The sequence below is a fragment of the Varanus komodoensis genome, unplaced genomic scaffold (genome assembly GCF_004798865.1).
Source record: "Varanus komodoensis strain SLA01 unplaced genomic scaffold, ASM479886v1 scaffold7_3, whole genome shotgun sequence".
Classification (NCBI taxonomy): Eukaryota; Metazoa; Chordata; class Lepidosauria; order Squamata; family Varanidae; genus Varanus; species Varanus komodoensis.
The window spans coordinates 21299496-21318449 of NW_025336480.1; the positions used below are offsets into that span (position 1 = coordinate 21299496).

The following is an 18954-nucleotide window of genomic DNA, read 5'->3' on the forward strand; positions in this document are numbered from 1 at the left end:
GGAGCGGGGGGGGGGGGTTCTTTATGCTGACACGGAAAAGCATCTTAAATAGGGAAAGTGACAGAAGTGAAAATGAGTTCACACAGCCCCCTGCGTAAAGATCAAGCAGGACTTCACGCGTTACCGTTTTTTAAAGTGTTAAACAAGTGAAAGCCTTTTCACCCCCCCCACTCTCTCCCTCTCCCCCCCCTTTCTTTCTTCTTGTGCAAAAGGAGGGTGACACTTATTAAAAAGCAAAAAAAAAAAAAAAGAAATCCCTTGCGGCGCCAGTGCTAACGCAGAACAAGTGAACAATCTTTCTGCATTGCCGAACTTCGGTACTCCGTGGAGAAGCGGGGGAGGGGGCGCTCCCCGCAGATCGAAGCTCCCTGCTGATCGATTATTTGATAATTGATTTCCCCTTCAACCAATGCACGCCTGGCTTTCGCAGGGAAGATCCTGATTGGACCACGGCTCCTCCACTGCTGCCTACTGAGATTTGGGTGAGCTCATTTTCTCCCGTACGGCGGGGGAGATTTCCCTCTCTCTCTCTTCTTCTGTGGGGTTTTTAAAACTTGGGAAGGGAATGGAGGGGGGTAGGTGGGGGCGGGGAAAGCTGCGCCTCACAGAGATCTCTGTGCTGGGGGAAAAAGATGTTGCGGTTTTGAGACAACTCCTTGTGTAAACGCCAGGGTTCGGACCACAGAGGCGCAATCCGAGCATATCAGCCTGGATTCATCCCCTTAATAGGGCTTTTTGTCCCTTAACTTGGTTTGCCTTTGTATTTGCTCACGGAAGACGGTCCTGAACGAAAACGAGACGCTGAAAAGTCCTGCGATGTCAAGGCGCCAGTCAAGAGATCTGGCTTTACAGAGCGAGGAGTAAATAGAAATTAGTCACTATTACTAGACAAAGGAAATGGCCACTAGCCTCGGAGGTTGCTAAAGAGAGTGGTGAGGAGCGCTGCTTGAATGTGTCCTAGATGTGACACGGCGGGTTGCGGGCTTGGAGGGGGCGGCGGGAAAGGGGAGAGCTCACACACCAGACAGCCGCCGCGTATGTATGTGTGTGCACGGGTGCGCGCCCGCTCGCGCGCGCGGATATATGTGTGGGTGCGCGCGCGCGTGTTTCACCAGAGCAGCCCCTTGTTGTCCTTTGATGAGAGTAACCAGAATAATGATATAAAGATAGGCGATCGATGACTCTGAAGTCACAGAAACAGATCCACTGGCTTGCCTGGGAACTAAGCGAGGGAGAGAAAGAGAGAAAGGGGGAGGGGTGTAGGGAAGGGAGGAAGGAAAAGCTCTAAGCACCGGAGAGGCAGCAAAACGTTGACGCTAAACAGGCAGGAGAAAAATACGGTCCCCCGTGCAGGCGAAAAGCAAAAAGCAGACACACGCACGGACGCAAATGCCCCAAGCCCGCTGGGAAGGGTTTAAAGGGAGCCCCCCCCCCCCGCCGCCCCTCGCCGCCAACAACAGCGAGCGCCTTTTCGCTCGCTCGTTCGCTCGCTCGCTCCACCGCCAAGTGAGTCGCAGGGCAGGAAAGAAGAGGCTGGAAGGCACGGGGCGGGGTGGGAATCTTCCGACGAGCCGGGCAGACCCGCGCGGCGAGGCTGCAGTCATTGTTCGCTCCCCTCGCTCTCCTCTCCTCGCCTCGCCTCTCCTCTCCTCGCCTCTCCGCCAGCCAGCCAGCCAGCCAGCCAGCGCGCGCGAGTGTGTGTGAGTGTGTGTGTGTTTTGTTAATGGGGAAGCCTCTCGGTGCAGCTCTTCCCAGCCGCTCTTTCTTGCCTTGCGGCTCACCCAACCCACCCCTGCGCTGCGAGCTTAGTTGATGCAGCCCGCTGCATTGTGTAAGACGCGACCTGTTATGGCCACCACTACTTCCGGGTTCCAGCATTCTGGTCCAAATCCACCTCTCCGCCTGTGTGCAACACACACTTTACACACGCACAGGGGACTTGCAGCAGGCAGCATCGATCGTGGCTCCTTTAAGACAAACTCAGACCGCCTTCTCTTTTTCTCTTTCTTGCTTTCCTTTTTTCTTTCTTTCCCTTCTTTCTTCTTCTTCTTCTTCTTTTTTTTCTTCTTCTTTTTTTCGCTCAGACCTTCTTCCTCTAGGCTTCTCCAGTTGCACGGAGGGAAGAGAGAAAATCTGATTAGGAATTAGGACTGAATCAAGCGAGGGAGAAAGAGAAAGGGAGAGAAGGAGGAGGAGGAAAAAAAGGAAGAAAGGAAGCTTTTAGACCTTTTCTGCTTTTGATGTTAACATTTGAGGTGTCCTGAGCAGTTGGAAGCACACACGGCGGATTCTCATCATTCATTCACCACCTTGACAAGCTCGCCTTTGATTGACAGTTGGAGTGGCAAAAAGTCATGCGAGTTGGTAGTTGGGTTTGAGAGGCACTTTAAAAAACTGATTTGGGGAAAAGGATATTTGCTTTCTCTCTGCCGCTGTCTTGGAAACCAGAAAGGAAGAGTGTGAGAGAAAGGAAGGAAAGAAGGAAGGAAAAGAAGAGAAGACGAAGGAGAAGAGAGAAGCTCCTTCCTTTTCCTTTTCCTCTTTTTTTTTTTTTTTAATGCTGAACGATCGCGGCGCTTCTGTGAGACCCACCCGGCTGAAGACTCTGATCGGCTCCTCAAGCTACTGGCGACTTTAGAGGATTCTTTTTTCCCTTTATTTTGGGGGTGGGGGGTGGGGGACAGCCCATTTTGTTTCTTTTCACACTGGCCTTAAAGAGGATATATTAGAAGTTGAAAAGGAAGGGCGCGAAGCAGGCCGATGGCGCAGAGGGTATGTATTATTTTTTTAATAAAATCGTAATTTCTTAGTAATATAATATTGAGATGTGGAGCTAAGAGACACTACTGGGTGTGGGGGGGAATTTTATATTCTCTCAAAAATACACGAGGGAGGGGGAGTTAGATACTGTATAGTATAAAGTCCATCAGTATTTTTGAGAGGACTGTATATTTTAATTGCATAGACCCTACCTATAGGTAGGGATAGGATACATGGAAGTCCTTGGACCTGTTAATTTGTACCACTAACCACTTACCGGAAAAAAATGTTAACTGCATGCAGCCTTGAAACAGAATGCAAGTTTTTCGGTTTAGATTTCTTGCAACTTGTAATTCTAAATAGTGTATCAATGACTTTGGCCCTAAGAGACATGTAAATAATATATTCTCAATTTTTAAAAAGCACAAGTAAAATACAGTTATAAATATAAATATGAAGGGGAGAGAAAACCAGAGTAGCCCGTACATTCCATAGAAGAAGTTGTTTTGAACATGTTTTCATATGTACAAATTTAGAGAAACTGCTCCATGTATGTATGCCCAGAACCACAAGGCATTATTTTGTGAAATAAAACTTTCCCCAGCACCTCTCCAGAAAAAGTTTACCAGTTTAGGGAAACAGTTGTGAACTGGCAATGTCCCCTCTAGTGTGAAAGTTGGAAAAGAAAGTTACTCTACAGTTCTTTTTGCATTTACCTTTACAGTTCAAGCAGCTGTCAAGACTTTTCCCAAATTCCCCATTCCCTTATATTTGTCTTTAATAAATTGAAATGGGAATTTTTGTGTTTCCCTTCACTCCAACCACACACACACACACTCACCTGAAGAATTATAACTGGCTCCTGGTATTAAAGAGGAAAGATACTATAAGTGGAGCTTTTCAGAGCAGATACAAGGGTAAGCAGCAAAAAGAGTTTTAGTGTCGGTAGTGGGGAATCCTAAAGAACATATTAAATAAAAACCCACCCGGAGTGGCAGGGGAGAGAAATAATTCTTAGCTTAAGCTTTGTTACACATGTTTTTAAGGACTGCTGTTTGTGACTGGCGTCCTTACAGTAGGAAAGTTCAGGACAGGGTAAGTTCAGATGAATCAAACTATTCTCTCCTCTGCCCATTATGCAAAAGAGAAACTTCTGTCCCCATCAGCACCCGCAAACTAGCACCAGCCCCAAATCCCTGCTTGAGGTAGTGATTCTAAATGGCTGCTTTCTATTTCGGAAAACTACCTTTAGAGTACCTTTTCAAACCTCAGAGAAGGTCCTCCACTTGGGGCTGTTGGCATCCACAACCGAAGCCCACAGGGAAACCTCTCGCAAATGAAGGAGGGCCGTCTTAATGCACGTGTTAATAATAGGTGTCCTCCTTTTGACTTCTGCCGGGGGAAGCGTGCCGCGGGAGGCAGCTTTTCAGCATGTGTTCCTGAGGAGCTGGGCACCGGGGAAGCCCGCCGCCCGCCCGCCCGCTCACTTCTGCCTTTGCACGAGGATGCTGTGTGTGCCAGGAGCCCGGAAGGGACAGACTTGCGAAGGCCTGCTGCAAAGTTAACGGGAGCTGGACCCTCCGCCGGGCGGGCGGGGCGCGCACCCCTCGCACGGCCTCGCAGCGCAGCGCAGCGCCAGGCCGCTCGCGTCGCCCCCGGCCGTGCCACCTTCCCCGGCCGGGAAGCGGCTCTCCGGGGCGCCCCGCGCCTCGCCTCGGCTCGCCTCGCCTCCCCCCTTCGGCCGCATGCACGCACGCACGCAGGCAGGCAGGCGGCAGGCAGGCAGGCAGGCACGCACACGCGCTTGCAGCCGCGCGCCTCCGAGGGACTGGCCTCCGCTCTGACCCTTTTCTTTTCCTCTTGTCTGTTATGCAGTACGACGATCTGCCCCATTACGGTGGGATGGATGGAGTGGGGATCCCGAGCACCATGTACGGGGACCCCCATGCCGCCAGATCCATGCAGCCCGTCCACCACCTGAACCACGGGCCTCCGCTTCACTCCCATCAGTACCCGCACACAGCTCACACCAACGCCATGCCCCCCAGCATGGGCTCCTCTGTCAATGACGCTTTAAAGAGAGATAAAGATGCCATTTATGGGTAGGTACAGCGAGCATCAGGCTCATTAGCAGAGAGTCGGGCGCCTTCCTTCCCCCTTCCTTCTTCCCCTCCTTCCCTGTGGCCAGAGGCGAGCCACCATTGCCCCGGATCGCGGAATGACCTGGGACTTCCGAGGCTTAGCACGGGGAGGATGCAGTGCAAGCACCGGAGAGATTCATGCATTGCCTCTTCTTGGCAACCTGTCTCAGGCCGGCAAGTTAAAAAGATTCCCCCAGAAATAAGTTGTCGAAGAAAATTGCAGGGAATGTGAGCCACTGTGCAGAAATGCCCCCCTCCCCCCAAAAAAGTCCAAAACACATTGCAAATATTGGCTACTGAAAGAGAAAGGCAGATAGAGAGAAAGCTCTTGTGTTCATATATATAATTCGTTAACTTCCAAACATATATACGAGGGGAGTCAGGGTTGAAAATGTCCCTTGATTATTCTGACCACAACTTTTTGGAAAAGATTGCAAAGTCTTGTGTGTAGTCTGAGTTTGAAAGAAAGAAAATGTTAGGACAGGAAAAATAAAAACAAAACACCAAGGGTGTCTGTCTAAAAGTACGTCATTGTAACAAGAGTTGAGGAATAAGAAATACTTCCTTTTCAGCTTTCTTTACTAAAAGAAAGCTTTTCCTTTTTCTTTCTTTCTTTCTTTTTAACCCAGCAGGCAAAGCTCCTGTAAAATCTAATGTTTTATTTGAAAGGAGAGCTTCATGGCCAGTTTCAGAAGTGCACCCCACCCCAAGTCTCTCGGTTGTGTTTGAAGCCTCTCCTATGCGGGAATTTTAAAAATAGGCTCTAGGCTGTGGGATATGATTTGTTCCCGGGATATAACTTCAAATGGATTCACAGCCTTTCCCCACAACTTCACCGGTTTGAGAAGGGATCGCTGCAAAGGGTCTAATTTCATTTCGCTTTTTAATGGTCTTGTTTATTCTCCCCCGCCCGAAGCGATCCATCCGCGCCCCTCTTGCATCCACGGGAGCGGGGATTTCTTCCACCTCTCAGACCTCAAGCAGGTTTGCTAGCGAGGCGCAGGTCTCGTGCAACTGGAGACACGCGGCTGCTGAGCCACATCTAACCCGTCAGGGTTGTTGGTGAGGGGCGCCTCTGCCGCAGCCCCTCAGGCTGGGCGCACGGATGGCCGCTGAGCTGAGAGACCGGCTCCCGGCGGGGAAGATCCGCGGAGCCCGCTCGGGCGCCCGGCGGCGTGTGCTGGCGTCCCGGCCCATCTCTCCGCTCCCCGGCGCTCAGCTCCGATTAAATCTGTCTGCAGGGGTGGGGGCAGATGGGGAGGGGGGAGGCTAATTCAAAATGGCTGCTCGATCCGGGATTGGTGTTCGCTGCACCTAGCGCGAACGAGCCCTCGGTGCGGGGCCTGCCCTGGGAGCTGGGCATCCTCCGCGGCTCGGGGCCTGCGGATCCCGCGACGTGAGCTGGGCTTGGCGAGGCGGGCGCAAGCCGAGGCGCGGGTCGAGGGCAGGCAGCCGCCGCACAGCGTCCCTTGGAGGGTGGGCTCGCCGTTCGTCCCCCCGAGCTCCGGATCGGGCGGCCCCGCGGGCGGGCGGGCGGGCAGGCGGGGGCGCGTGCGGGCGCGGGATGTGTCTTGGTTTGGTGACTCTTGTCTTTCTCTTGCAGACACCCCCTCTTCCCACTCTTAGCACTGATTTTTGAGAAATGTGAATTAGCGACGTGTACTCCCCGGGAGCCCGGGGTGGCGGGAGGCGATGTCTGTTCCTCAGAGTCTTTCAACGAAGACATAGCAGTGTTCGCCAAACAGGTCAGAAAACGAGCCTCGACGCGAGCCCCTTGCGCCCGTCCTCTGCACCCACCGGGATGGGACGAATCAGCACGAATTCCTGGGGACGCGTCCCCTCGGCAGCCCCCGCCCCGACGATGAATCGCACCCCTCGGCCCAGGCCCCCCACACGCTCCCTTGGAGGCGAGCCCCTGCGCCCCCGGCCCCTTCCCAAGGAAGCCCCGGGAAGGCCGCTCGCCCGCGGAATGCGCACCGCGGCGCAGCTCACGCTGGCGGCCGCGGCTGGCTTGAGGAGAGCAGTCCTCTCCGCGCCTCGCTTTCCCTCGCTGGAGGGCTCCTGTGAAATCCAGCAGTCCGAGCTTTGCACGGAAGGTTGCATAATGGACCTCACGGTGCAATGAAGCAGGAAGAGATAATGATGCCTTTACCTCTTCTCCTTCCATATTTCAAACCTCTCTTTATTTCCTTGTTTTTATTCCCCTTTCCGGACTTTCTCGTCATCTGTTTAGATCCGAGCAGAGAAACCCTTATTTTCTTCTAATCCCGAACTGGATAACTTGGTAAGAGTTCAAACGACATCTCTTCGATAATGTATTTTCTGTTTTTTTAGAGAGGCCAGTCTTCTCTCTCTTCCTCTCTCTCTAAAAAAAGAGAAGAAAAGTCCAAAGTGGAAAAGTCTAATTTAGAGCTTTTTAACTGGAATTCCATGTGATTGGAGCCATGGGGCAACCACACAGTCGGAAAACTCAACCCAAAGACAAAGTTGGGTGGGGTGGGAGAGGGCATTTGCTTAGCGCCTAACACTTGCCTATATTTATCTGACTGCAACTATATCAGTATATTAGAAAGGTCAAAATATCTTTTCTCTGCTTTTGATGCAACTTTCTGGAAAATGGAAATGGCGATTTGGGGTGAAGAGAATCTGAGCCAGGCTGACCTTACTATTTTTTTAATGAATGCTATATATTAAAAGGAAGAGAGACTAACACACACTGGAAATATTTCTCACTTCCCCCATCCCAACCCCAGATTTTCCAGGGGCTATTGGTTCAGCAATATTACGATATAGATTGCACTTTCTTAAAGAAATCTTTATGATCTGTGTAATTTAGCCAATTTGTTGCAATAGTGATCAAAAATAAAAACCTGAAAGCTTTTCTTGTTAAACTGTGTACAAAGTCACTGCTATTAATTTTTAGCATTATTGTAATAAATCAACACACACACATCTATCTATCTATCTATCTATCTATGCACACACACATCACACAGATACATCTCTGCTTTGGTAGTGGAAGCAAAGGGTGGCTGTGAAGAACCTCTAACTCAGAAACAGAGACTCATGTTGTTTTGTGTCTTTGCAGATGATTCAAGCCATACAAGTATTAAGGTTTCATCTGCTGGAATTAGAGAAGGTAATTCTCCCCCCCTCCCTTCTGCCTCTCCACTCCCTAACCCCACCCCATAACGTTTCATGAAGTTGAGGCTTCTACAGAATTTGCATAAATGTCTTTCTTTCTGGTAATTAGTGTCAAGACCAATCATGGCGTCCATTTCTCTTCGCAGTTTAATTACAATTTCAGCCACTAAAAATCTGGATCACAAATGCCCAGGCCTTGTATCCCTTTTTACTACCTTTGTATCAATAGCTGCCAAGCCTCTCTCTATTCCATAATATTTGGAGCATTGATTGCTCTTCCGTCTGGTTCCTGGAGGATAGTTATTTCTGTCAAGGTACTTCGTTTAGTTTTCAGTTAGTTTTGTAGGGTGGTTTTCCCCCCTTTTTGAGCCATCTGCGGGGTCACACACAGGGCACAGATTGTCCTGTAACGTTTTGCAGAAACAAGCCAGATTTGCTAGATGTGTCAGTTTCTTGTTTCTCTTGAATGGGACAACCCCCTCCCTCTCCCCAAGATGAAGGGAATGGAATACTGGCTAATCCGAGTTTTCTGTTAAAATTTCTGAATAATAACAATAATAATGGCAATAATGCCCCATCCGAATGCAAGTAGCACTGGATTAGAAGTATTTCAGGGTTCCAGTGGAGTTGTGTATGTCATTGATTGTTGGACTACTGGAGAATTGCCCCTTGCCCTAAAAATAAACATCCACCAGAGATTTATAAATACATTTGGAGGGGGTGGGAGGGAAACAAGCACTCTAGGCATTTTATCTAAGTGTAGTAAGTGGACTGATTTTGCTCTACAAGAAATAGGTTAAAATAGACCCATTCACAATGGAAAGCCTTACAAGGTAGGTTACAGTGCCTCGGAATTTAAGGTCATGGATAGATATAATGTAATTCACTGTAGTGCATTCAGCTTTCTGTACAATTGGGTGGGGGGGAGTTCCTTTGTGTTCTCAAACTCCTTTGGAAAAGGTTTGTGATGATATAACTGGATGAAATTAACTAGTTTACCTTAAATGTCACCCATGCGGGTCACCTCACTAATAGTCACAGCTCTGAGAGCAGATGAATTTAACACGGGTGTTGAATATGTTGTAGGCTGTGAATCATCTTGTCACTGTCAATTTTCTGGGATATCTCTATTTTGCCAGAAAAGAAAGTTATTCTTAATTCTGGATGCGTCTCAAGGGGATAATTGCAGTGCGTTTCCCCCTATTTAGAACTTTTGATGTCAGGGACTGCAAATGGAAGGGGGGATTGATTGCTCTTGTCAATTTCACTTAACCTGCACTTGATTATATTTTGGTTTTGGTTTTGTTACTTCTGTTATAATGTAGGTGCACGAATTGTGTGACAATTTCTGCCACCGATATATTAGCTGTTTAAAAGGAAAAATGCCTATCGATTTGGTGATAGACGATAGAGAAGGCGGATCAAAATCAGACAGTGAAGACATAACAAGATCAGCAAATCTAACAGATCAGGTATGGTCATCCCCAGTCTTGTAATGGTGGTTCAAATCTGTATGCAGATCGCTCCCTGGGTCACTACGCCCCCCTTTTATTCTTTGCATATGATTAAGTCCCTTTTAGATAAATTTCCATCGAAATGAAAATTTTTGAATAATGTGGCTATTATTGCTTCATTAAGGCATGCTCTCAGATTCGACCTGGCAAAACGAGCTTGTAAAAGCATTGCCTGCAAACTTGACCTGTTCCTTGTCGCTTTTAATTTTTGTCTTTATTTTATTTACTCCCTTTTTAATGATAATCGAAGTGTTTGGTCATGAATTGTAGGCTTCCGGGTAAAGGAATGATGGGGGTGCTGGGGTGGGAGGGAAAGAGAAATAATAAAATCCAAGATAGGTGGTCCAGAGAAAGAAGACAGAGAGGGTTTGAAATCTAGCAAATGCTGGCTATTTTCTTCCTGTCTCTACGGTTCATTAGCCTGTCTTGTCAGTTTTCCTTGGCCGAACGCTTTTAGAGCTCAGTGAACATTGCTTTGTGCAAAGCTTGCCTGCTGCAAAGACTCTGGGTTTTATTTGACTTAATAGAAAAATAAATAATAAAAGCATGACATTAAGAAGAATCTTGTGGGTCCTCCAAATTGTCTGTCTATGTTTGGTACTCTTTACTTGGGACATCTGCATTAATGCATAGGGTAGGCCCAATCCAACGGCAACATGAGAAATGTCCCATGCCCATGAAGTTATGCTTTCTTTTTAAGGAAAACAAAAGTGTCATTTGGGGTTTAATAGGGGAGGTGATGTTCACTAATCAATGCTTCTTAACGTAGCAATTAGTGACTGCTGGACTTGGGTGTTAGTGGTTGTTCAGTAGCGATTGCTGTTTCCCTTTGAAAGGAAGTGGGAAGCAAACTCCTTGGGCAAAGTTATTTCTTCTTTATGATCTGTTAGGTTGAAGAATTCTATTTAGAGTCCTGAAAGCAACCAGGCTGTGGCTCTGGAGCTTCCTTTTGTGGGAAAATCAAGGGGCAGTTAAGCAGACACAGGTTTCCTCAGTGTCTTTGCTTTGCTGTGACCAAGAACACGGAGAATTGATGTCAGGAGGCAATTTAGAGATCACTTTGGGTGAAGGTACTCCTCACTGTTGCACTGGATGCCTTGTTTTTCATGATGTGTTCTTGCTTAGGCATGATGAGACTCAAGAAATACTTTCCGAGTGCTATAAATGTGATGGCAAAGCAGTGTGTGGGGTCATGAACTTTTCAGAATCTCCTTGACAAAATTTGAATTTCTGAAACAAAGGGAATGGAAATCGGAGAGTTGCAACTATTTCTGTACTTTACCTCTTTGGAGAAATATCCAAATCGATCCTAGATAAAATCTGTGGGGGGGGGGGGGGGTGTAGTTCTCAGCTGCTCTTCTGGCACTCTGGGAAGCGACAGGGCCATGGTTAGGAGGTGCTTACCCGAGAAGCAGCATCACCAGCACATTGAACCTTTGTCATAATGTGTAAAACTCAGGAGCTGTTAAATTCAGCCCTAGATAAGGAAAGCTCAGGGAACGGTTGTTGAATAAAAATTGCAATCCAACAAGTCTAACTAGAAAATGGGTTTCTAAAAGCTCCGGAGTGCTTGGTACATAAAGCTATTTGAGCAAATTACAAGAATCGCTTAGGGGCATGAATGAAATCAACACTTTAATTGCCTCCAAAATGAAGATTTATACCCCATTTTCCCAAGGAATCATTATTTTATTCCAGTGAAAGCGAAAGAAGTGAAGTTGTGGGCTGCTGCTGCTGGTTTTTCAAGATAAGAACTTGGGGTTTGATGATATTAATTCACTGAGATCCTCCTTCCCTGTCCACATCCCTTACTTGCTTTCAGTCGCAATGATGACAATATAAATATCCATCTCGATCATATTTAGGGTTGGCAAAACAACGACGAGACAAAACTGGTCTGCCTTCTAAAGTTTTGTTAGTTGTGTTGTCGCTATTAGTGAGACTGGACCATTGCTTTAATGGGGCATCTCCGCATTGTCGCATTCTTGTGTCTTCAGGCAGAAAAGCTGAACTGGGTGATGAGAGATGGGCTGCTTAAAATCCACCTTTTTCATTTTCGTAGCCGTTTAAGCCGTGCGTGGACTGGGTAGGTTCCCGTGACTTTTAGCACAATATAGAGGAAGGACCACCTTCAAGTTCAACTGAGACGCTACAGGTTTTTCTCTTGCGCGCGCGAGCGAGGGAATTGCGCGTGCGCGCCGCTGGCTTGTTTGCCCACTGTGCAGCGAGTGTTGCAAGGGCTGTTGCACATGCTTTTCGCAGATCGCCCCTGTAAGGTCTGATCTGCCGCTTCCCGGGTCTAGAGAGAGAAAGAGGTCCTCTCGCTTTGTTATGAATGTGGCCCAACCAGTTTGCAACCGTGTTGCGTTGTCTATTTCAGGCTGTGCTGCTGACGACAAATGCAGATCCCCTTCAGGTGTTATGCGAGCCGTGGTGCCTAGTTAGCTAATTAACCCCTTTGTCTCTAGAGTGTACTGAGTTTCGTCGCCTTTGCCTTTGCCATAAGCAACAAAAGGCGGCTCCTCCTTTCTTCATGTGAAAAAGCGCCGGGTGGGGGGAGCGAGATCTAGAAATCCTCTTTTGCCAGGTCAGCCAGGCAAGGAGAGGGGTGGCTCGCCGCCCATCTGTAAGCGGCCTGCAACCTAAGGCGACGTGGGCGCCTCGGCAAGGCAGCAGAGAGGATCAGCTTCAGAGCTTGCGCCCCCTTCTGACGAGCGCTGTGCTACAGGCGACGGCGGAGGTGGCGTTGACTGAGCTCGCTTGTGACATTGCAGGGACACCCTGGGCTGCCTGGGGAAGAACTTCTGGGATTCGGGAGCGGAGCGGCAGCCAAGGGGCCACTGGGCCTCATCTGCCCTGAGCGGGGTGCGGGAAAGGCAGGCACTTTGGAGAGTAGATGGAGAAGGCCGTTGAAGGGGGATGGCGGTGGCGGCCCTTGGAAAGCAGCGGTAGCGGTCGGGGGAACGGCTCAGGGGCACCTAAAGAAAGAATGAGAGAGGCAAGGGGTCCAAGAAGCATGCCCTGGTAGCCGTAGTTAATTTCTAACGAGAGATTGTCAAGGCTCATTTCTGCCTGGAATGTGTGCCCTTTACGCAAACCCTGTCGCTGAAAGTATTAATTCCCACACCTCCCTTCTAGGCGTTTTCACGGTGCACTGGACATAACGTGTGAAACGTCCCTTACTCGTAGTTCTGGGGAAGGGAGGTGCGTTGCCTCCATGGAGGACATGTGTGCGCCGGCTTTCCAGGATTAGGAAACTTCTTGGAGAAGGAAGCAATTTTCGCCACGGAATACGGCCACAGGCTCCAGCCTCCTTCAGTGAGGGAGGTGGGAGGGATAGGCAGAGATGGATGCAAGGAAAGAGAGGCTTAAGTGGCGCCTCGGAGAAAAAGGCGGCCTGGGCTGTGGAGAGGTGCTCGGCTGCTGCAGGGACAGGGAGTGCAGGCAGGCACCCCGCGCCCCCGTATTCACGACCTTGCCCGCTCCACCCCAGCGCGCTCAGGCTTTCCCCGGGAAGAGCGCCTCGAGGCGGCCTGCGAAATGGCGAGCAGCGACGGGAGCTTTAAGAGGCACGAGGCCTGGCAGTGAGAGAGGAGCGAGGGGCTGGAGGGAGCCGTTTGGGGGCCTGGGCGAGAAAGGCTTTGCTCCTCCGGGCAAAGAGAGTGCAAGGAGCCGAGCTTGGAGGCAGGCAGAGGTCGCCCTGCGCTTCCCTTGGCCTCCCGCTGAGGCTTAGTCATGGCCTGACGGCGTGTCCAAAGGAGACAATGGGGCAAGTGGGCAGGGATGGGAAAGCGCGGCAAAGGGAAGAAGAAAGCCACTAAAGAAGCCTGTGATTGTGTCTGCTTTCGCTACACCCGCCCAGCGGGGAAAGGGGGAAGAAGGGAAGCAAGTGGCGGAGGGCTTGCTCTGCGTCAAGGAAGCTTGCGCTAGTGGGCCTTTATGGCCCTGCTATCTCTGGCCTGAGCCTATTCAAGTGGCGGGGGGGGGGGGGCTAAGCAGGCGCCCTCCCCCCACCGCTTTCTTTAAGAACATTCCAAGTGGGAAAGGGAAGAGGATTCTGTGGCGGGCACTGCCGCGCCTTCCGCCCGCTTGGGTTTTCAATCTCGTCTCAAAGGGAGTGAGGAAACTTTGAGAAAGGATGCTTTCTGCCACGGGAGCCATTAGGACGGTGGCAGGTAGAATACGCTGCAGTGGCAAATTTCAGTGTAAAGCCTTGTAGGTGGAGTGGAAATAATTGCTCCTACTGTACGTTTCGAGCTGGTCACCATACATAGCTAATAGGGAGACTGCAGGATATACCTTGGGAAGGACAGTTAATGTGGTGTTTTTGTTAGAATCTGGCGGTTTGGTTTGCAGATTTGAAAGGCATTTTTATGAAGTAAGCCTTGATGATTCTAGGATAATCCCAGTTTGGAGGAACTGGACTTAAAATAGTTGCTCTATGTTTATAGCATAGCACGTTTAAAAAATGAAAATAGGATTTAGTTGAAATCAATAGGTCTGACAATGAAGTCATGTGTTTAGGAGTGCTAGTGGTGGTGGTTACTTGTAGCGAGCTGATGGATTTGGATATTTTTATGCTTATGGCTTTTAAGCAAATAGAGAGTGGGTGGTCCAGTTTTGGATTTTTTTTAAAAGATACGCACCTTCTAATTTAACTGCTGATCTGCTCAGGAACTAGCATTGTACTGCTGGGAAGCAAGGTTGATGATGGTTTCTGGACTTGCAGTGCCATATTTTTCTTGCTCCTACCTCACTCCAAATTTATTTTCAATGCAAAATGCATTGACTTCAGTGGTATTTAATTCCAAATAGTGGGCTTGAGATGGGACTTAACAAGTAAGACAAGGTAGACAAATTTAAATGCAGCCCGCATTGCCTATGCAAGGACTGGTTATTTTGCCTCAAATTTTTAAATAACATGTCACCTACACTGGATGCATGGCATATTTTTTTTGCTTTACAACTATTTTTGGAATTTTTGTTTTTATTATATAAACTTCATTATCATTTCCTTGCATCTCATTCAGCATAAAACCATATTTAGTTTTATATTTTAAAATCATGGACATTTTTGGAAAATTTATACTTTATTATGAATATATTTACCTGGAGCTTACCTTTCATATAGTGTAAGCTGCCTTGGTTTCTTTGCAGGAAAAAACAAGTTATAAATATAATAAGTAGGGCAAATCAACCTTAAAAGCATTGCTTAGTAGTGTATCAGTAATGTTTATTTCCATATAGCAAACTTAAAGAATTATAAAGACTGTGGATTTCCAAGCCTGAGGACTTTATATAATGTATGTAAGTTCTTGTGTTAAGGTAGGGATTTCTAAGGACTCCTAAATAACTCAGCTTTTGATTTCTATTTAGTCACAGCCGGCTGTTAATATGTACAACACCTGGTTCTAAGTATATGTATGATATCATAGCAAGTTTGAGTATCATACAGAAAATTGTGAAACCAAGAAAGCAAAATTATTTGTCTACTCAGAAGTAAGCCCCATTGAGTTCAATGAGAATTACTTCCAAGTAAGTGAGTATAGGATTGCAGCCTTAAACTGTAGTCTGGAGCATGCTTACTATGGAGTCAGCTGGTTTGGACACAGTGGGATTTACTGCCAAGTAAATATGCATAGCATTGCACTGTGTGACTGTAATCCTTATAGTCTAGCTCTAAACATGTTTACTAAGCAAACAAGAAAATAGGTTCCTTTTAAGTTAATGCAACTTGCTTGTCAGTTAAAATTGTGAGGATAAACTTGGATGTATACCTTATTTGGAACCTTTTCCAAAGTAACGTTATCACCATTGTGTACGTAATGGCTTGGTAAAATGGTATTGCCTATTGGAGAGGAGAATGTTACCATTTCCTGAATTTCTTATTTAGAACAGTGTGTGCTATATTTTTCTTTACTGTTTGCTAAGACATGACAGAGGACTCCATGACCAAATGGTTATAGGCATGACATAACTTGCCTTTTGCTCCCAAGTAACAGTGCTTCTGATTAGGGTGGACAGCATTCCTCCCACAGAAGAGGCCCCATAGCCTATTATTAGCTACAGGTTATAGAGTGCTGGGAATCTGGTTTTTAGAGGTGTTCACCCTCAGGATACCAGCTGCATGACTGTTACAGTACTAGTGAGAAGGTGGATTGGTGCATGCATAGCAATATGTACCTGCCGCAGTGGAGGTACTGTTACATGGATCATCGAACTGACATTCAGTCGTCATTACTGGGCATGCTGTGCCACATGGAGGACTGGATCTTAAAAGTTTTTAAAAATAGGTTTTTTTAAGATAGATTACACACCATGTAGGATCATTCAATAAAAAATAGATGTGTGATATAATCTTATGAATATTTACTTACTAATATATTCTGCTGACTTCATGGGGCGTCCATGTATACTTCCATGTAGATGCAGATAAGGTAGCTATAGCTTGTAAGATATCAGCAATTGCTTTGCTTTCTTCTATAGGATACTCTTCCAGGTACAGAAGGTTTCATAATACTTCCCTGAGAAGAACTGGAGAATGAAACAACAACATTAAAGTTCACAAAGGGCTTAATCTTATACATGTTTAGGCAGAAGAAAAGTCCTACATTTCCCAGCATGCTTCAGTCACCTGGAGATTGTAAAATGTTTTTCTGCGTAAACATGCATAGGATTGTGTTCTGAGTAATGTAAAAAAGGGCTGTCTATCCCTGTTTCAGATTGTACTGTAAGCCAAAATATGTTTCATGGACTTCAGGACAATTTACTTCCATTTACTTGTAGTCAAACACAGATCTATTACTTGTGGTTGGTAGGAAAATTATGTAATACTGTGCAGTTCCATGCTAAAAATAACAAAGCAGGTCAGTATATCACAGAATAATATATCAGTTTCATAGGTAACCCAAATAAGTTCATTCAACCACTATCATGGGACTCTTTGCTGTAAAGTTACTTCATCTCTCCTCTCAGGTGCAACTGGGTGAACTGTAAAAGATTATGACTCTTACCTTACAATCCTGTGTATACAGGTAGTTTTTATAGACCAGACTTTTAAAGAAAGCACAGTATTAAAAATTACTAGCACAAATCCAAATAATCTATGTTCGCAAGTATGCAATTTATTGGGGATCAGTATTTTTCATATGTAAAATAAACTTGAACAAATATAAAATAGTAATGTTTGACAGAATAATCATTTAATCTTCATATGTATGCCAATTACGTATAGAGAAGCATAAATGGGGACTGGCAAACAGCCAAATTCCTATAGGGGCTAGTAGAGAAACGATAAAAAAAGAAGACTTCTTGTGAGGAGGTCTATAATTCAACATTATTTGATTCCTCTGTCAGGGAAATTGTTGGAAGGATAGTAAACTGATACTACAGTCTCAGTCATTTATGTTAGAGTCTTAAATGTTTGCAACCTTGGTATGTTAGATGGTCCTATATGGGTATTTGACATATTTATAATAACTCAACCTTGCATTTATGTTGAAATAAGTTATTTAAAAACAGGACAGACTTGGAGAAAACACAAATACTGCACATCTTTACAAGGCATCCTTTTGCGAATGAATAAATGAGAGGAAGAATGATACCTTGCAGCTACTACTGGGGAAACTTTTGCCTTGTTTGTAAACACATTTCCTTTATATTGTGTCTTAGTAAAATCCGTAAGACACATACTCAGTGTACTTTTGGTTTTGGATACTAATGTCATTCAGTTTTTGGTTGTGATCAAAAGGTACAGTAAATTATGTTGATTGATGATGCATACTTCTGGGTACTTCTACTTACAACTGGGGCATCAGTCCAATGCACAGGAAGTGTGTTGGATGTAGTGATAACCTGCATGTGTTTATTTGGAGTTAAGGCCTGCTGTGGTCAGTGTAGCTCACTTTCCAGTAAGTGTGTTTTAGTATTTTGGCTTATGCCTACTTAGAATTACACCCATTAAATTATGTGCTGTTTACTCTCAGTCTGTATAGGACTGCATGCTAAAAGAATTAGTTATCGTTTGACTTGTGAAAGTCGCCGTGTTACACATTCTTCACAAGCTAGGACCTTGTTATATGGTTGAAAATGGAAGAAAGTTTGGGATTTACTTCTGTTTCCCCTGATGTAGGTATGCATGAGAATGTGCTAAACCTAAGCATTTTTCCCATCATGCTTTAAGGAACTACTTGAAAACAAGCAAACAATTCGATTTAAGAGTAATAGTAATTTTCAACATGTATTTTTATAGCATATGAATCATAATTATAAAATAATTGCACATTCTGTAAGGAATGGAAAAGTTGAATAAACATTACAAAAAAGCAGTGGGCATGGGATTTTTCTTTAAAGGATGGCTATAATTTGTTCTGTGACTTTTGGGGAATTCCTATTGTCAGTTTTGGGTTTTTTTTTGCATATTCAGGATCTGTTGCTATGTAAAATATTTTCTAGCATATTAGGGTATTGGTGGGACAACAGCTAATATTTAGGACAGGGTAGCATATTACTAAGAAATCTTCTGAAAGAAAGACTTTGTGATTTCTGTATTTAATGATAAATTCTGGTAGTTCTAGTGGGACTCTGGCAGTGAAATCAAGCATACAATTTTAAGACTCTGTATATGAATTCAACTATTTGAATTTATACAACTGGAAGGTTTTGAGAACTTAATAGACTGTGTATGAGTTTTGGTTTTTTAATTCTTACGCTGAGGAACGTATGTGCTTGTGGGTACATGCGCATACACAGGGCTCCAGGCTTTCCGTGTTTGTACTGACTGTGATATTATTCCATTCATAATTTGGTTGAATCAGTTCTGAGGATATAGAAATATTTTACTTCATAAAACTGATACCAAAATACATATGTGTGTTTCTTACAATTATCATTTTCCTATTATTTAAAGCCTCAACCAGTTATGTTGTTTCTTAGGAAATGCCAGAGCCTTTCAAAAATTAAGTTGCAATGTGTAGCATACTTATTTGGCAGTAAGTCTCTTCTGAATAAACATGAAAGACTATGAATCAGAAAAGACTTGAGTGAAATATAATGTATGAGTTTTATTCCAGATAAATGTGTGGAGAAATAGGGGCCACATTTTCTGTTGCAAAGTACAATCTCACCCATATGCCTTTTATGTGCGCATTTATATGCTCAGTACAGTTACCAAAAGTACAGTTATCTTCATCCAAAAGGTTATAGCAAAAATGCTTAGAATTTATTTTGACAATATATACATAACTACTAGGAAAGTTATTAGAATTTTTGCATAAATATAAAGTTGAAAGTTAATGTGCCTTGAATGTGAAGTGCTAGTATTTGAGACTTATATACAGTTTTAACCTAGCTTGGAAATAAGACTTTCTACAGAATGAAAAACTCAAAATAATTAA

General features: G+C 45.6%; 1 protein-coding gene across 3 annotated transcripts in view; it reads left to right on the forward strand.

Moving 5' to 3' along the window:
• Nucleotides 1-798: 798 nt before the first annotated feature.
• MEIS1 (Meis homeobox 1) overlaps nt 799-18954 on the forward strand; it is a 171159-nt gene continuing 153003 nt past the window's right edge. Inside the window, exons 1-7 of one of the 3 annotated variants that reach the window (XM_044454147.1) lie at nt 917-932; nt 2085-2772; nt 4636-4862; nt 6505-6646; nt 7135-7185; nt 7990-8040; nt 9371-9517. In XM_044454147.1, coding sequence (XP_044310082.1) covers nt 2761-2772; nt 4636-4862; nt 6505-6646; nt 7135-7185; nt 7990-8040; nt 9371-9517 — 630 coding nt within the window. In that variant the 5' untranslated portion in view covers nt 917-932; nt 2085-2760. Of the gene's footprint in view, nt 933-1704; nt 2773-4635; nt 4863-6504; nt 6647-7134; nt 7186-7989; nt 8041-9370; nt 9518-18954 lie in introns of those variants that run through there. The other 2 variants (XM_044454148.1, XM_044454149.1) reach the window with 2 other exon arrangements.